The 19,673-nt window shown below is 36.0% G+C and overlaps 1 protein-coding gene across 3 annotated transcripts in view; it reads left to right on the top strand.

Moving 5' to 3' along the window:
* The window catches only part of PHTF2 (putative homeodomain transcription factor 2), a 147,648-nt gene that overhangs the window by 79,939 nt on the left and 48,036 nt on the right, over positions 1-19,673 (top strand). For 2 of the 3 annotated variants that reach the window (XM_090287300.1, XM_090287301.1), the window contains 3 exons: positions 360-518; positions 9,596-9,761; positions 13,591-13,755. In XM_090287300.1, coding sequence (XP_090143426.1) covers positions 360-518; positions 9,596-9,761; positions 13,591-13,755 — 490 coding nt within the window. The remainder of the gene's footprint in view (positions 1-359; positions 519-9,595; positions 9,762-13,590; positions 13,756-19,673) is intronic. The other variant, XM_090287302.1, reaches the window with a different exon arrangement.

The following is a 19,673-nucleotide window of genomic DNA, read 5'->3' as shown; positions in this document are numbered from 1 at the left end:
TTTTTTAAATTTTATTTTTAAAATTATAGTTGACATATAATATCTTAAGATGTTAAAGTGGTTATTTAAAATTCCTAACTGGAGCTGACATTTGAATGATGTCTTATATTTATAAAATGTGTGGGAGAAATTCTGCTATTATTTCAGTTAAATTTTTTTTTCAAAGTACCTGAGTTAATATGATAGCATGAAGAATGTTTTTTAAAGTGTCTACTATCCAAAATGGGACATTTCTCATTCATAGCACAGTACAAAATAAAATAATACATGTTTTGTTTTTCTTCAAATGTTGAAATTTTTACTCTAAGGAAACTAAAGACTAATAACTATACTCAGTCATTTTATTTTACTTTTCTCAGGGTCTGCATTTGCTAAGGCAAAACCTGAAAGTCCCTGGACTTCTCTGACTAGAAAAGGAATTGTTCGAGTTGTATTTTTCCCTTTTTTCTTCCGGTGGTGGTTACAAGTAACATCTAAAGTCATCTTTTTCTGGCTTCTTGTCCTTTATCTTCTTCAAGGTACAATTAAGTGATAGAAATGCATTTTGCCTTTAACTTTCAGGATATTTTTCAGGGTTACCAAGGCTTTTAAAAAAAATATGTAGTACTTACTGAGTACAAAGATAAATATTTATTGTAATATTTCATTTAATAAGACACACTGCATTAACAATGTTTGAGAAAGCAAAACAGTTATTTTTCAATGTAATTTTGTGAAAATTTGAATCTGTGGATGGCTAGATAAAAGTATAAATTGAGAGGAATTTAAAAAATTAGAAAGTCTCTTCAAAAGGGACCCCCTCCCCCATATACATACTACACCAGTCCTTTTTTTTTTTTTTTTTTAATGCAAGTTCATTTTTCCTGCCTCAGCCAGGATTTATTTTTTCTTTTAACCATTGTGACCTGAGACTGCCCTCATTCTGTACTGAAATTTTGCATTCCATGAACTATTGTTAAGTGCTCTTCACAAATTCTTATTTAATTCTCACAACAACCCTGTGAAATATAGGTAATGTTACTGTGCCTAGCTTATAGGCATGGGACCCAGAAGAACATGAGGGCCCAAAGTCACACAATCACCAAGTGTGGTAGAGCCCAGGTACAAGTTTAAACCATCTGACTGAGAGCCATATGCTTAAAAACTGTTAACACTGCCTTCCATCACAGCAGCATTCCAGTACATAGTCATAGTAGTACACAGTACATAATATATAACACTGTAAAGCATTTGGAGTCTTCAAGAGGAAACCATTCACGTTCTGTCACTCTTAACAAAGCAATGCTCTTAATTTGGTTGGTATTCTTTCAGTCTTTTTAATGTCTTTTTTTAAAACATGATTTTAATCCTGAATGATTATTTAAACATGTTTTATTAACAAACTCTAAGTAAAAGAAAATTTCTTTTAAGTAAATGAAAACATAATTTATTTTATTTTTATTTTTAAAGAGAGGGGAAGGGAGGGAGAAAGAGAGAAAGAAATATCAATGTGTGGTTGCCTCTCGAGCACCCTCAACTGGGAACTTGGCCTGCAACTCAGGCATGTGTCCTTACTGGGAATCAAACCAGTGACCCTTTGATTTGCAGGCCAGCAATCAATCCACTGAGCCACACCCACCAGGGCTGAAAATATAATTTAGAACTACAGATATTTATTTACATAAAGTTGTTTCCTTTAAGCCAGGGTACATCTTATATACCTAAAAAGGAGTGAACTATGAAGATTTTGTGGTGGTTGTTAATAGATTGTGTGTGTGTTTCTGATTACAGAAATGACATATGTTCACTGCAAAAAATTTGGAAAATGTAGGAAAAAAACAGAAGAAAAAACACTGCCTATAATTTTGCCTTTCAGTTTACTTTGTAACATTTTTTTGTAGCTGAGATTATTCTTTGTAAACACTTGTATATATTTTTTTTACCTGTGTCATACTAAGTATCAGAGTCTTTATAAATACAATTTTTTTTTTAATTTTTTTATTTTGGTTTTTCAATTACAGTTGTCCCCTTTTCCCCCAATTTCTCTCCCCCACCCAACCCACCCCCTCTCCCACAATCATATCCCTCCCCGTTGTCCATGTCCATGAGTCTTTCATACAGGCTCTTTAATTAATCCCTTCCCTTACTTACTTATCCCCCTTCTCTCCCTCTCCCCTCCCCCCAAATACAATTTTTAATTATTGGAAAATATCCTGTCCTACATCAATATTGAACATTTAAGCTTTTTGCTGTCTCTTGCTGTTATAATTAATGCTGAAGTGAATATATAGTTTATGAAGTTTTCTTAATATTTTGAATTATTTTCTTATGATAAATTGCTAGAATGCCTGCAATTAAGTATAATAACATGTCCCAAGGATTTTCATACAATTTATAACTGCTTTAAATAACTTGACCTTTCTTGTTGCTAAGATTACTTATATGATACCATTACATTATATGATAGTTCTTCTAAATGTATTTTTATCTTAATTTTTATTGAGTTACTTTCTTGTGTTTCCTTTGCTCCCAAAAAGATTTAAGAGACCTAAGTATAATTATCTTCTAGTGCTTTCTAGCTTACCAAAAGGAGAAGACTTTATTCTAAAGCAGTCAGAAAGTACAGTTACTATTAGAGTAATAATTAATCAGTACCACTGATTGTAACTGCTGTGCATTATGTCTTTTTAATAGTCACATTCTACTTTCCAGTGTAACTAGAACTTAACAAAATATTGTGTCTGAAATTTACTCACTGGCTTTCCTAAGTTAGATAGATCAGGCACAAAAAGATATTTGTCAGTTCAGAACTAAATTTTAACATTGTGTGATCATAAGTTGAACACTGAACACTCTCCTAGTAAAACTTAAAGAAGTGACTTAATTGCTTCAAGTTACACAGCCAGTGACAGTTATGTTATGACTCTAATGACCCTCAGCATTCTGCTAGTACTGTTAGAAACTCCTGTGCCTCCATTTCCATGTATATAAAAGTATACATTCATTCTCTAACCCTTATCTTCCAAAAGTTAGAATCATGTGCAGATAGATTTGGTTTAATTAACTCCATATAGTTATTTTTTTTACTTCAATTACATGCCTTTAAGTATCTCAACTTTATATTCTTAGCTCCATTCCTACTTTTTGCTTATCTCACTTCTTTCCAGATTACTGCCAAGAGCTCTTATATCTTCTACCTTCTTCTCTTTTAAGTTACAAATCCACACCAGCCACTGAAGGTCTAAATTGTTCCCTAGTTATCATTTACTTAAAGATATAAGGCAAGCTTTTCAGTCAGTTGCTTGTATCTCTCCCCAACTTTAACCATACTAAATTAGCTTTTTGCTGCTGTTCATTAAACATTCTGTGCTTAACCCCACACCCCATATATACCTTTGTCTGGGTAGAACCTCTTCCCTTTCATTTACCTAGTCAACTCTTCTTTGTTCTTTCAAAGTTAGAATAGGCATCAGATATCACTTCTTTCAGAATCCTTTTTATAACCTCCCAATTTAGTTGCATGTTTCTCCTATCTTCTTGAGGGCAGGTCCCGTCTAGTACAGGCTTCCCCTCCTAGGTGAGTGTTCTAGGAGCCCATCTGTATCAGTGTACCAGCGGGTGTTTTGTGAGAGGCTGCGTTCAGCTTCAGTGAATTCTTGTTGAAGACTCTTTCAACCCTTTTGCCCATTTCATTATGGGTGAGTTATGAGTGCACCTGCCCACACAGTGCTGAGTATTTAGTAGTCTTTGACCTAAAATGTCATGACCTCCATGCCCCACCTTCCCTATTCAACCAATCTTGCCCTGAGCGACTCTTTTTGTTTCCCTGGGTGAAAAAAAGTTCTCAAAGGGAAATGTTTTGCTCATGTGGAATAGGTGAAACAAAAATCAGCAGAAACACTGAAAGGCATCAAAATCGAAAAGTTCAAAAACTTTTCGAGCAGTGGAATAAAGTCAATAGGTGTGTTGCATCACGTAGAGAATACTTTGAAGGTGATTGAAGTTTAAATATGTAAGAATAAATACACAGTTTCTAATAAATAAATTTAATTATTACTATTATTTTTTTTTGCTTCCCCTCTTCTATATTGCAGCATTTATCAGAGGTATTCTATTAGTCTGCTTGGGTTCCCATAACAAAATACCACAGATGGGGTGGCGTAAAAGCAGAAATTTATTTCCTAATAGTCTGGAGGCTGGTAGTCCAAGATTAGATCCCATCTGGGTTGGGCTCTGGTGAGAACTGTCATCCTCACTTGTGCATGGGTGCCTTCTCACTGGATCCTCACAGGGCATTTCTTCTGTGTGTGAATGGAGAGAGACCTCTGATATTTCTTCCTCTTACAAGGACATCAGTCTATTGGGTTAAGGCTTCACCCTGATGACTTCATTCAACCTTTTTTTAAAATATCTTTTATTGATTATGCTGTTACAGTTGTCCCAATTTCTTTTCCCTCTGCTCCCCTCCACCCAACGACCCCCCTCCCTCCAGTTGTCCCCCCCTCCTTAGTCCATGCCCATTGGTTGTGCATATAGTTCTTCTCAACATCTTCCTATCTACTCCACTCCCTCCTACTATGCTTCTTAATTCCTGCATCATCTCTCCCTCCCTTTCTCCCCTTCCCCCTCCCCACTTACCTCCCCACTATATGTCCCCTATACCTATAAATCTTTTTCCACTCTCGTTGCCTACTTTGTTTGCCTTTGTTTCAATTCCCTAGCTTCTGTTGTTGGTTGTTGTGATACAGTTTTCATTTTAATGTTCATAGTTTTGGTCCTCCTTCTCCTAAACAAGTCCCTTTAACATCTCATATAACAGTGGTTTGGATCTAATGAACTTCAGTTTTACTTTGTCCTGGAAGTACTTTCACAACTTCACTGAATAGAGTAATCATTGCTGTAGGTTTTTGATTTTCATTAGTTTGAAATTTCTTGCCTGTTCCTTCTTGCCTGCAGAGTTTCTTTTGAGAAATCAGCTGATAGTCTTCTTGAGACCCCTTTGTACGTAATTCTCTTCTTCTTTCTTGCTGCTTTTAAGACCCTCTCTTTATCTTTAATTTTTGACATTTTGATTATAATGTGTCTTGGTGCGATTCTCCCTGGGTCCAGTTTTTTTTTAACTCTCTGTGTTTCCTGGACCTGTAAGTCTATTTCCTTCCCCAAGTTAGGGAAGTTCTGCTTCATTATTTTTTCACATATGTTTTCAATTTCTAGTTCTTCTTCTTCACCTTCTGGCAACCCTATAATTCGGATGTTGGCCCGCTTATAGCTGTCCCAGAGGTTTCTGAGCTTCTCCTCATTTTCCTCACTTTTTGTTTCCTCTTTCTGCACTGGTTGACTGTTGTTCCTTCCCTATGTTCCGATTTGTTGATTTGATCCCTGGTTTTCCTTCCCTCACCACTTGTTTCATACGTGTTTTTGTTCATTTCAGCAGGACTAGTCTTCATTACTTCCCTGTCTTGATTAAGTCCCATGGTTATTTGTGTAAGCTGTCTTATAATGATAGCTCTGAACTGAGCCTCAGGAAAGTTATCTATCTGTTCATCCATTAATTCATGTATTTGCTTTCTGGTCAGCTGCGTGATTGGGATCTCTATCATTATCCCTGCCATGCCTGCAGTTTTTTACTTCCTACGCTATAGGGGGCGGAGCCCTGTGCACTCGTCACTACCAGGTGACCCTTCTCACCACGCTGTGGCGCTTTGTGTGGGGGTGGGGGTCCAAGATGGATTCCTGCCATTCTCTCTCTGCTGAGAGACCGGGAGCCTCTTCCTCCATCCCCACGCCCTCCAGCCCTCACAGTCAAAGGCAATGGGGGTCTGCCTTCCCCAGCGTTGGAATTGCGAGCTGACAGGTCTGGTCTGCAGCCAGGGGTTCTCCCAGGTGCTTTTCACCGTCCCTTAAATACGGGTGTCTATACTTACTGTGGTCCTGCTGCCTGTCGCTGCAGCTGCCACCACCAGCACAGCTTGACATCTCCGCCCTGGTTTCACCCCTCCTACCTGTCCAGACGAGTACCACTTGTTTGTAACTTCATATGTTGGACTTCCATGTAGCTTTATTTTCTGGAACATCTGGTTATTTCTGGTTTTACGGTAGTTGTAGTTTTTCTTAGTTGTGGAGGGAGATGGAGCATATCAGTCTAGGTCTCTATCTTGGCCAGAAGTCCCTCATTCAACCTTTTTATTACATCCTTATGGGTCCTGTCTGTAAATATAGTCACATTGAAGGGTTAGGGATTCAACATATGAATTACAAGGGTGGGTACACATTTAAGTACATTATAGGTGTTTTAATTTTTCTTTATATGTCTAACTTTTTTTCTCTAAACTGAAGAGGGGCAGGAAACATAGCCTATGTTTTATTTGTCTTTCTGCTCCCAGTGCCTAGTCGTCGTCGTCGTCGGCAGCCGTCCGTCTCGAGAGACGATGGTGTAGCTTCTTAAGAGTCTATCTGCACCGCCGAGAATGGCTGTGCAGTCCGACTCGGGAGTGACATGGTAGTATCTGTCTCCTCCCGTGTTGAATCGACATCTTGCGATGACGCTGAAGCTACAGAGCCTGGGCAGGGTAATATGGAGGGTCTGCTGTTGCCCATGCAGCAGACCCCCCCTCTCTTCGCAGCTGAAGGATCCAAGGGAAAGACGGAGTCAATACAGCTTGGCTTCAGGTGCGCCGCAGGAGTTGCCGGTGTTGACTACAACGTCAAACCGCCTTAGGGACTCCGGCTCCGGATTTTCTGTCGGGGTTTACTCCCTTAGCCTTTCCCCTGAAGAGGTATGCCGCAAGGCAGCGGAGGTTTTTTGGAGTCAGAGTTTTCCTTCTCTGATGTACCCTGACTGGAAGATCGAACCAGCGACACTTAGCTCGGCCAGTGCCTAGTACCAGCTACTAAATCCTAAAGATTAACAGACCTAAAAATTGAACTTTGGAAATTCTATATTCCTGATGATTTTCTGTAGAGTTCTGCTTGGCCAGTATATGAAGCCCTGCCTTGGAACTATTTGTGTATTAGTTGATCTCTTAGAGAAGTTTCTAGAAATACTATTTAAGAAGAAATCTTCAACACTATAGTCTGGTTCACAAGGCTTCGTTAAGTAATCAAAAAGTATAACAGAGAAGTGAATGTTTTCTTCTTATATCTTCGAACCCTTTACTCAAGGAGGAATAAAAGGGAAGAGGTGATACCAGGAGCACCTGCTCAGGAACTGGGACCATGGATGGGGCATGGCCACTTTGAGAGATCCGGCCAGAAGGAAGAAGGAAAAAGAGGAATAAAGTGGCTTCCTTCTCCTCTTTTATAATGCTTTCCAGTGGCAGAATTTCACAGAATATAACAACCTCCTCTTGAGATAGAAAATAGTTTTTAAGTTCATAGTCCTAGCATTACAGAAAATGGTGGTCATAGGGCTGAAAGGTAAATAACCAGCCAGAAGTCTATCATATCTGAAGTTCTTTAAGATGTTCTTCTTTGTGCCTTAAATTCTGAACCTCTTAAGTAGCATTTGCATTCTCATCCTTTTTAAAGATAGTTAAGTTAATAATAGCTAATAGAAATACTATTTATTAATGTTAGGTACACATTTACAATATGTAAAGAACTTTTCAAAGTGTTTTATGTGTATGTGTTATTCCACTTGAAACCTGTGTAGCTGTATATTGTTTTTGTACAGAGGAATAAACCAAGGCTCAAAAAAATTAAGGAACTGGATAAAGGTCACACTATAGTTCATAATAAAAACAACAAAAACTCAATATTTTTCCAAATTCCAGACTATTATAAAACAGCTAGAGAACTTGAGTTAAATTCTAGGGTAATTCATAAAGATGGTTGGCATTTTTTAAAATTTTAAGTCTTTTTTATTTTTCAAGAATCTTATTTCTCAGGAGAATAGAAGGCTGAAATTTGTTTTATTATACTTCTTTAACATTTTAGAAGGTAAAGTGGTATTTTAAGCTTAAATCTTGGTATGCTAGACCAGGATTCTTTCAGTCACAGGTGGCAGAAACCAAATGCAAATTACCTTTTGCAAAAAGTTTTTTGTTGTCTTTACTGTTTATCGTAAAAGCTTTCCAAAAAACTCCAGGAAACTAAATAGACTTGTGCAATAACCAGAGCGGCCACATGTTTTAATTTGCCTGGGACAAACTAGCTATCCAAGTTTACTTGTGTTGTCCTGATGCTTTTATTAACAGCTCTCATCTCACTCTCAAAATGATTTAAGTGATAATTACATAGTCACCCTAAACACCCATATTCTCATCTCTTTGATTAAATAATTATTAACATTTTGGCATATTTACTTAATCTATTTTGTTAAAGTAAAGTATGTACATCATGGCATTTTACCCCTGAATGCATCAGTACGAACTTCTTCAAAATATTACACAGTCATTTTCCAATGACCACACCTGACAAAATGAACAGAAATCCCTTAATACTTGCCCTGGCCTAGTTGATTGTTTTCCCATATACCATAAAAGTTGCAGGTTTGATTTTCTGTCAGGACATGAATGGGAGGCAACAAATCAATCTCTCTCTCTCTGTCTCCCCCCTACCCCGCCACTTCCTCTCTCTTCTCCTTCCTCTCTCTCTCAAATCAATATATGTGTCCTCGGGTGAGAATTAGAAAAATTATTTTTAAAAAAAATCTAATACTCAAATTCTTCAATTGTACCAAAACTAAATTACGTACTCCTAAGCCCTTGATTCAAGCAGTGCTCAATATAGAGGCTTAGGTGATGTCTTCACTTCTTACGCTTTTTATGCTGCTTTTCTTGTGTTGGTCTCATTCTTAGGGAGGCCGTTTTTTTTTTTAAAGTGACAGCTGAGGTACCTGTGGCAATTTTTTTTATTTATGATCTTAGTGTTTAATCTAGGAGAAAGGCCTTCAAATATCTCTATTTCTTTCTGTAAAAGATTCTGATTGGCCCTACTTAGGTCACATACTCATCTTTTTATTAATTACTGTGCTCAGAGTTAAAACTGTGGCAAGCCTAGATTACAGGTCTATCCCTGAGATGGGAGAAATAGGACCATTCGATTGACAGATAAAGGAAGTAGATTCCCAAAAGGTAGAGAATTCATGTCTACAAAGCTTAAGCAATGCTGACCAGGCAAAAACAAGATTTTTTCTTCATGTGGCAATGGTTAGCATTAATGCATGTTTAGTGGCTTCCCTGAGGAATATGCCCAAGTAAATGTGCTATTAATTCTGAGTAGATAGACCTCTATTGAAAAGAAGCTCTTTATAGCCTTATTATACACTAACATAGATTTCTGTGTTTGATAAAGAAATAAGTGCACTTGAGGTTAGTGTGGTTCCATTGACTGTCTGGGATCTTACCAGTAATGGCCTTAGATTCATATGCATCTAATTTTCCTTGTAGTGTTAAGGTATGTACTGTAAAGACTACATTTTTTGTTATCTTGATCCAAGAGTTTATTACTGAACAGCAAGCATGGTTAGCCAGTCTGAAAGAGCTTGCCTGGAAACACATTTAAACTTATTCAAATTTATAAAAATAATCTGGCAAAAAGCAATGTTAAAACAATTTTTAAAGTTTAGAAGAAGTGACTATCAGATCTATAACATATTTTCTTTCCCTTTCTGTAGTTGCTGCAATAGTATTGTTCGTTTCTGCTTCAAGCCCACATAACATACCTCTGACAGAAGTGATTGGGCCAATATGGCTGATGCTGCTCCTAGGAACTGTGCACTGCCAGATTGTTTCAACAAGAACACCCAAGCCTCCTCTATGTACAGGGGGTAAAAGAAGAAGGTACTGAGTGAACTTTTTTGTAGATTTCTGTAATTTGAACCTAGAATTGTTCTTGACTTGAATAAAATGTTACCTTGTAAAGTTACTCTTTTGAATAAACCAGTGACTTTCAAAATCTGACACCAAATATGATTTTGTTTCTATGTTTGCTTCAAGATCATTTTGAAATCACATACCTGTTTTTGTTTTTATTTTCTTTCTTGAAGCTAATTTCTAGGCACCTAATAGCAATGTAGCAAACATATAGGGTTGGCCAAAAAGTTTGTTTGATTTTTCTGTAAGATGGCTCTAGTGGCACTTAGTTTGTCTTTAACTCCATTTGAAATAATTTTATTCGATTGTATTGTGGCAACTGTCATATCAGCATGCATTTAAAAAAATAAAAAACTTATATCGGGTCAAGATGACAGTGTAGGCAGACATGGCTTGCCTCTTCACACAACCCCATCAACATTACAACTAAAATATAGAACAGCCATCACTCAGAACCATCAGAAATCAAGTTGAATGGAAGTCTGACAACCACAGAATTAAAGAAACTATATCCATCCAGACTGAGTCAGTAAGCTGGTGTCATATATGAGACTCAATCAACCTGGCTAACACTGTTTGACCTGCCTTGGAGATCCCTAGAGAGTTTGCCCCACTCAACTTATGAACCCAACCAAGCTGCTTTTTCATATATATGGCTCATCTTGGCTTATGCTTCACAACTTCCTAAATCTTGTCAAATAAGCAACAGCTGACTTCAGTGAGCCCCAGACCCGGCACTAGCAGCAGCCTGCTTAGATTCACATCTTGACTTTGCATGGGAAGCTCCGAGCTCAGCACAATTAGCAGCCATCTCAGATTGCTTTATAGCTCAGACAGGTTGCCCCGGGCTCACGTTGGCAGGCACCACCCGGGGAACCCCAGGACCAGCGCACCCAATGGACAGCTACAAACCATATCAGAGCACCACCACCCTGCCCTGCACAGATGATCCTCCATGGAGAGTGGAAGTTGGTGGTCAGTAGTCACAGCCAGTCCTTGCAGCTGACTGGCCTGGGTAAATCCCTCCAATTGATCTGCCAACAACAACCAAGTCTCAACTAAAGAGTAGTGTGTACTCAGCCCACATGAAGGGCATGCCTCTAAGTACCCAGCTTGGGTTTTAGAGGAAGCTGTGCCACTGGACCCTACAGGACACCTACTACATTTGGCCACAGTACCAAGACACAGAGTCAAAGCAGTTCTAGCTAATACATAGAAACAAACACAGGGAGGCTGCCAAAATGAGGAGACAAAGAAACATGGCCCAAATGAAAGAATAAATCAAAACTCCAGAAAAAGAACTAAACAAAATGGAGATAAGCAACCTATCATATGCAGAGTTCAAAACACTAGTTATAAGGATGCCCAAGAAACTGAGTGAGGGCCTCAACAACATAAAAAAGATCCAGTTGGAAATGAAGGATACACTAATAGAAATGAACAATTTACAGGGAAACAACAGTAGAGTGGATGAAGCTGAGAAATCAATGCTTTGAAACACGAGGAAGCAAAAAACAACCAAGCAGAACAAGAAGAAAAAAGAATCCAAAAAAATGAGGCTAGTATAAACAGCCTCTGGGACAACTTCAAGAGGTCCAATATTTACATTATAGGGGTTCCAGAAGGAGAAGAGAAAGAGCAATAAATTGGAAATCTATTTGAAAAAATGGTGAAGGAAAACTATAATTTGGTGAAGAAGGTAGACATGCATGTCCAGGAAGCACAGACAGTCCCAAACAAGATTGATGCAAAGAGGCCCACTCCAAGACATATCATAATTAAAATGACAAAGGTTAAAGATAAAGAATCTTTATAGCAGCAAGAGAAAAGAAGTTAGTTACATATAGGGGAGTTCCCATAAGACTGTCAGCTGATTTCTCAAAAGAAACTTTGCAGGTTAGAAGGGACTGGCAAGAAGTATTCAAAGTCATGAAAAGCAGGAACCTACAACCAAGATTGCTCTACCCAGCAGAGCTATCATTTAGAATCAAAGGCCTGATCAAGAGTTTCCCAGACAAGAAAATAATAGGAGTTCATCATTACCAAATCATTATTATATGAAATGTTAAAGGGACTTACTTAAGAAAAAGATCAGAACTATGAACAATGAAATAGCAAAAAGAACATCTCTATTGACAATAAAACAAACTAATCATATAAGAATAGAGACAAAATCATGGATACAGCGAATATTTTGATCGTTGCTAGGTAGGAGAGGGTATGGGGGAATGGGTAAAGAGATGAGGAGATTAAGAAATACGGAGTTACAGAATAGCCATGGGGATGTAAATTACAATACAGGAAATGGACTAGCCAAAGAACTTATACACATGACCCAAGGACATGAACAATGGTGGGGGGATTTTCAGGGGCAGTGGGAGTTGCTTGGGTGGTGGGGGTCGGGGTGGTGGAGGGGGAAAAATCAGGACAATTGTTATAGCATAATCAGTAAAATATAATTTAAAAACATAAAAAATTTCAGTATTATAATACTGAAAATGGAAGAAAATATGCAACATTTTTGGCATTTTATGCTTTATTGTTTCAAGAAAGATAAAAAGACACCTGAAATGCAAAATAAGATTTGCGCAGTATATGGAGAAGTTGCTGTGACTGATTGAATGTTTCAAAAGTGGTTTGGGAAGTTTCATGCTTGAGATATATCACTGGATGATGCTCCATGGTTGGGTAGAGCAGTTGAAGTTGATAACGATCAAATCGAGATATTAATTGAAAACTATCACTGTTATACCATGTGGGAGATAGCTGACATGCTCAAAATATCCAAATCAATAAAGTTATTGGTGAAAATGAAAAGTGTGTCTTTTATTTTACAAAAAATAAAGTATTTTTTTTGCCAACCCACTATGTTACTTGGAGTTGCTAATAATTCCCAGTGTTTAAAAAATTTTGTACTTACATGATGTTTTGGCAAAAACAAGAGCCAAGAAAAAATTGTAGCTAAATTCTGTTTACTAAATGCTATTTGAAGCTGTTTGGCATTGCCCCTAGATTAAGTAAACATAGCAAGTCTCACTGGCCATTCATTACAATGGAGTTCTGTTTTAAAGATCTTTTAGAGCAATTACTCTTTTTAATTTTTATCTTTATTTTTTTAAATCTTCACCCAAAGTTACGTTTATTGATTTTAGAGAGAGGAAGGGTGGAGGAGAGAAACATTATTTGTGAGAAAGAAGCATTGATTGATTGCCTCCCATATGCATCCTGACCGGTGATTGAACCAGCAATTTAGATATATTCCCTGAGTGGGAATCGAACCTGCAAACTTCTTGGTGTATGGGATGACGCTCCAACCAAATAGCTACCCAACCAGGGCTGGAGCAATTCCTCTTTGGAATATTGTTGCAAAGAGATAGTGATATTTGCAGTTTGGGGATGTTGAGATTTAACCCTTTTCATTTTGAAAATATAAATAGATAAATAGCATTGCTGATTAGTTAGATGATAATTCTCTTTGATTAAAATTTTTTTTCTTCATCTGCAGATAAGTGGCATTTAAATAGGGAAGAAATACTTTGTAAATATCTGTTTAATGCAATCCTTACTGCCTAATGTCCACTGACCATCAGTATAAGTAAGGAATAATACCTTAACATTTATAGAAATTGGTCTTAAATATGGACTTTATATTTGGGTTAACTTTTATCCAGTAAATGTGAACTTTATTATATATTAGTTATTGCGTGTATGCTTACCAAAATTTTGAACATACTACCATGAAAGTGGTTGTTAAAATTTTAAAGCTACCTTCCGTTCTTAATCTCTTCTGATAAAGGAAATTAAGAAAAGCAGCCCAGTTGGAAGTACATAGGGAAGGAGATGGTTCTAGTACTACGGATAATTCACAGGAGGGAACAGTTCAGAGCTACGGTACAAGCACCTCATACAGCGTTGGAGCAGTCTTCAGAGATCTCTGGCATGCTGCTTTCTTTTTATCAGGGTTTGTATTTATTCAAGGCTTTATATGGCATATAGATGCACTATCCCCTTTCTGGCGCTTCAGCCTCAGGTAATGAATATTAATGACTTTACATATGACAGCCCTATCATGGATTTTGCTTTGCTAAATTATAGTACTATAGATTATGGAAAAAAAGGATATGTGTAAATATATGAGAATGAATATATGCCATGAAAGTATATTTAGTTGAGTTTCTTGATTTTGGTTTATTTTGTGATTTTTCAAGTCCTATTTTACTTTTATTAAATTGGTTATTTTTATCAGCAATATAGGTCAAAATGGCTTTACTAATATGTCATGAGAGTTGTATGATTTTTTAATTTTTGTCTCTATCTAAAATTATATGATATAAAACATAGGCATTTTAACTTAAAAGAATAAGATACACTACTGGATAAAATTCTACTATTACATATTGGTCTTTTTGTATAGTTTGTACCATAATAAATATTTGCCAAATAAAGAAATATAATGATAGTAAACTTCAAAAGTAAATTAAACCTAACTCAATCTTGTATAATTATTTTGAATAGTTAATTCAGAACACTTAAGGATTATATTTCTAGTGTGCATATACATATAATAAATTTGAAAAAAGTTAAGTTATCAAAATACTGAATATAATTGATAAAAGTTGCTAAATTAATGAATCAAGAAAAAGGATACTGCAAATAACTAATTTGGTCACTTTTGTCAACTCTTTACTAGTATCATTGTTTCATCAATATGTGATTGTGCTCTTATAAAGTTTATCATGCATTATATAATTAAGCATATAATATCCTGGGCATATTTTCATTGATTGTAATTTTTGAGGAAATTTTCCAAAATTTTAATAGTTTCCCGTAACATTGCATTAAGTTGCTTCCTCCAGAGAAGATAAAGATTTGGTTGGTTTTTAACTTGCATTGAATCTGTCTATCTTTCTCTTAGTCTTTTTTCATTTTCTTTTTTTAATTGCTCTCCTTTCTAACAGTAGGATGTGACAGTTTTATCACTGCGAAGTCAGTTTCTTAAACATTTCTCAAGAAATTTTGATGAGTAGTTATAAATAGCATACTGGATATATTTTCCTTTTGTGTAATTCTTTGGTTGTTTTGGTTGTCTGAAACTGATATTGTATTAATCAGTATTCAGAATCCCCCTAACATAGTAGGTTGGTGCCTTTGGAATTCTACCATGTTTCTCAAATGAGATTCAGACTTCAGTTTCCCTCCTTTTGAGCTGTAGCATAACCTTGACTACCAGTCATTGATATTATAATGGCTAAATCTTTTTTATTTATTTCCTTTAATCATGAAAACTATAATCTATGTGTTTTTAAAGATGCACTGTACTGTCTCATTCTGGGACTGGTTTACCAGCTTATGAATAAGACTTTTAAATATTAGATACAAAAAAATGTCTCAGGAAAAATGTTAATTTTAGAAATTCTAAACTGAGTTTTGAAATCTTGATGTTTTGTTCTTTCAGGCTTTAATAAGTTAGAAAGATCCTGAACTATGAAATATCAACTGAGACTTAAAATTGTTTCTGGTGATAAAAAATTGAAAAACTGGGTACTCCATTGAGGTGTCTGAATTAACATAACTTATGGAAAAATAAATGCATAACCATACAAGTATTTGTATATGGTATCTTGTTGGTTTTCTGAATGTTATGTTGAAAACTACAATTTTTACATCTTGTATTTATAAGTTGGAAAAGCCCTATTTATCATCTCTAAGAATATTTCCTTCTGAAGGTAAAACTTTTAAAAAAGCATATGCAGTATTTCTCATTTGAAAAAATTAGAAATTATAAAAGAAAGGATCAATTTTTAAAAATATAGAAATCAACCATATTTTCTAAGGATTTAATATTTTAATTTCAGTGAATTATAGTCATAAATTAGCATTATTTTAGTTTCTACTGATAATACTGAATAGGGAAAATACATGTAGGTTGTCTATCTCTTCAGTATAACACCTATTTCAGAATTCAGATATATTCTAAGTTTTTCTTCCTGTCCTTTAAGATTCATTTGACCATCCCAATATTATTCAGAAGCAGACAGTGAATATGAATTATGCTCTTTTTTGAGTAGAAAAAGTAACATATAAATTGACTTGGTGCTTAAGACACAGAAATCAGAATAAAACCAGGTCACATGTTAACTTATATACTCTCTGACCTACCTTAAAGATTTCTGTTCCATTTAATTTCCATATTTACCACTTTTAACACAAGTTAAGTTAAAGATTTAATAAATTGATTTTCTTTATATAATGCAGTACATCGTATAAGATAAAATGGTATGCAGTCCCACCAGAAATTTTTGGTACAAGGATTAAAATTTCATTTGTAATGACTTTAGTAAGCTATAAACTGGGTGAAGCTCTCTTGCATGTTTTCCACAGACAAGGATGAAGACTGCAAATGCCAGTATATCCCAGATTTTTAATGAATATCTTATAACTACAACTAGATATCTCATTAAATTTGCTAAAGTCACTGTACTTTAGAGTTGGACTGGTCCTAAAAAGATTACAGGTATCATAAATAAATCTAATTTGGTACATACCCATTGAACTATATGTTGTAGAGGATACCTTGGGACCCAAGAGCTATGTTTGTGTGTAATCAAGGTGTATGACCACTCCAGATAACAGTGATGGTACTCTGTAGGCTCCTGTTGTCAATTTCTTATATCTGAAATTTCATGCATTCTGTTTCTCTAACCTCCCCTTCCTCTTGATGCCTACCTAACCTTGTTGAAATGAGAGCAGAACTAGAAATATCATACTATATTCTAGAACATGTGTTATTTTCTACTGTTAAGTAGCACCTCTCTAATGTCCTTTGATACTGAAAGGATGATCATGAGTTGGATCTGTTTATATACCTCTGAATATTTTTGACAACACCAACAAATACTTCCAGCCACCCCCCACCCCCCCACCTCGTGGCAATGCAGAGTACCATGAGTGTTTTTGATTACCTGACTAGGTTTTTTAATATGGAAACACATTGGTTTTCATGCTTGATACAGATTTGAGATTTTATAAGCTAGTAAGTTCTTTTAAAATTTCTGTTAACTTTTTGGTTAAAGTTCTTAATGTGAAAACCATCTGTTTTATGATTGATTTATTTATGGTGTAGATTGTATATTTGTTTGCGTTTTTTCAGAAAAGACCAAGATCATCATTTATCTCACAAAGGAAGTAAGGTAATTTTATACATATACTTCTAAAGGTCCTTTCCTCCTAAGGGTATTTTTGACATAGAGCTATCCCTCTTGAATGTCAAATGTAGTACTTAAAAGAAAATTCTAGACAGGTCTTGTCATTCAAAGATTAAAGTGGTAGTCTAGTTATAAAACTGTAAACCTTGACCATGGCAATGAAATTGCACATTGTTTCTTTACAACTGCTTTTTTGTTCAAAATCCAACGCAGGAAATATAGTTTCTGCCATGTAATAAGTAAAATTAGTATAGACTTGTATGTCTCCTGTTTTCAAGATATTGCTAACCTCACTTCCCAAATGCCTGCGATTCATGGTGTTTGAGTTGAGCTAAGAAAATATTGTTAACTCTGGTTTTATTAAGTGAGTGTATTCAATATATGCATTAAGTATAGCTATAGAAAGGTAGACGCTTTCTAGATAGTACTAAAAAGTACCTTTTCTTTCTCTACTTTAATATTTCAATGCCTAATACTAGCTTCTTTCTACCTTTTTAATTTTGGTAGGGAATGGTGATTTAGGTATATATGTGTTTATTTTAAAATCAAAATGCTTCAGTTTATTTTTGTATATATTTTAAAGTGCACTTAAATAGAAGTTGCTTCCCTTTAGGGAATACTCGAAGTAGAATTTTACAATATCTGTTTTTTAATTTCTCACTCCCCCACCTTTCCCTAATTTTTTTACTTCCTAAAACAAGGAAATGGGAGGAGTTAAACATCTGAGTCTTGATAACCTCTGTTCCATTTAAGAACTTAATATTTCATCAAGTTTTAACTTTCAGCTCTTAATTGCAATATGAATGATATAGTATAGTTAGTGGTAAAACTAAACTCCACCTGGAGAGTCACAATTTTTGACCCTCTTTATTTGCATTATATGGAATTTAGCTCTCCTATGGTTTCCACATTCAGCATTTCCTCTATACTCACATCCAAAGAATGCCCTACTCAGAATACAAATCAGTTTGTACTTTAAAAAACAAGTTTCAGTTTTCCCAATTTTTGAAGACTACCAGGCTTCACTTTCTAGAATATACCTTAATTTGGGTTTGTGCCAGTGGTGGTCTAGATCTGGCTCCAAGTGACTTTTGAGAGTTGAATATGTGTATCTCTTCCCAATTCCGTATTTAGTGCTATCAGTTGGTACTTGAAATTGGCCATGAGAGGATTATTTATACCATGGAAATCAGGAAACATTACAAATAAGGACTTTTTAGCCCTGGAGAGCTGGTCATTCAGCATTTAGCAGCACACTACTAGGTTAGTAACGTGATGTTTCTTCATAATTAAACCCAAGTTATGCATTTTGGGCAGGGATGTCATAGAAGTGTAACTTGTTCTTCTCACTGCATCCTATGAGGGGGCAAACAATGTAGATTTGTTCCCTTATTAGTGATATTTACGTTAATCATTTGTTTAAGATAATGTCTGCCTCTGCCACATTTCTTCGTTGTAAATTTATTTTATTTTTTATAATCAAATAAAAGTCCTGTGCAAGTATACAGTAATTTTGTAAAAATAACTCACTTCTCATCACATTTTTACCTTCTAGTTTTAGCATCCATTGAAGATTCTTGCCTGAATTATTTTTTTTGGGGGGGGGGGATAATTTTTTCTTTATTGTTGACACTATTACAGATGCCCCCATTTTCCCTTCCTTTGCCCACCTCCACCCACTCTCCCTTCTCTCTGGCCTTCACCACACTGTTGTATGTGTTCAGAAAGTATCCAGCCATGTAATATGAAAAATAGAGACATTTATTGAAGAAGATACAAGATAAAGGAAACGTTATGTATCGGACAATGACTCCTCAGTCCTTTAAAGCAGGCACATTGAGACCTCACATAGTTCTACCAGTTGACATCAGCTGCCCTGTTACATTTTACTGAACCTCATAGAAGGTCTGAAATCCCTTCCCTTTCAAAGGTGATTTTAGCCAAATCTGGGCTGTAGGGGAGCTGAGTCACCTGGGTGACTTGTTTCACCAAAAAAGTCTGCGTGAGATGTGATGCATAAGTAGGTGTGTTGTCTTGATGAAGCTGCCAGTCACCAGTTGCCCATAGCTGCGGCCTTCTGAATGATCTGAGTAGTTTTTATGGAGGAATGTTCCAGCTTAACACAAAATTTGATGCAGATTTGTTGCTGTACTTGCTCAGTCATTCTGAATGTGACAGCCACACATTACACATGCTCACTCAATGGCATCTACTGCCCCCACTTACTAGCACATGAAGTTGTCATTGTTCACCCATGTGCATTCCAGTCCACTCTCCTTGGCTGCTAGGTTACGTGGATGTCATGCAGACCGTTCTGATATTAACGCGCTGGACATTTTCTGAAGAGACCTTGTACATTCTTTGGCTAATCCCTTCACCTTCTTTAAGTCTTGCCTGAACTATTATTATAATGGTTACCAAATGGTGATTTTTCTAACTCCATCATTCCTTCTACATTTATTAATAGACATTCTACTTTAAGGAATAGCTTTCTCTTCTTCATTTACTCATGGATCTCTATTTTATTTAATTTGTTACTGTTATTTATTTTGATGATCAGATTATCCTAAATTTGGCAAGTGGAGCCCCTTTGAGCAGTTTCTTTTATTTTTTTGACATGTCCCTATCACTCTGAGCACTTCCATACTTTCTGGAACAACAGAATGTTTCATGT

This window comes from Furipterus horrens, unplaced genomic scaffold, assembly GCF_987537825.1.
Source record: "Furipterus horrens unplaced genomic scaffold, mFurHor1.1.pri manual_scaffold_9, whole genome shotgun sequence".
In the NCBI taxonomy this organism is placed as follows: Eukaryota; Metazoa; Chordata; class Mammalia; order Chiroptera; family Furipteridae; genus Furipterus; species Furipterus horrens.
Note: the sequence above shows the minus strand (reverse complement) of the source record. Positions and strands in the feature narration are given on the sequence as shown.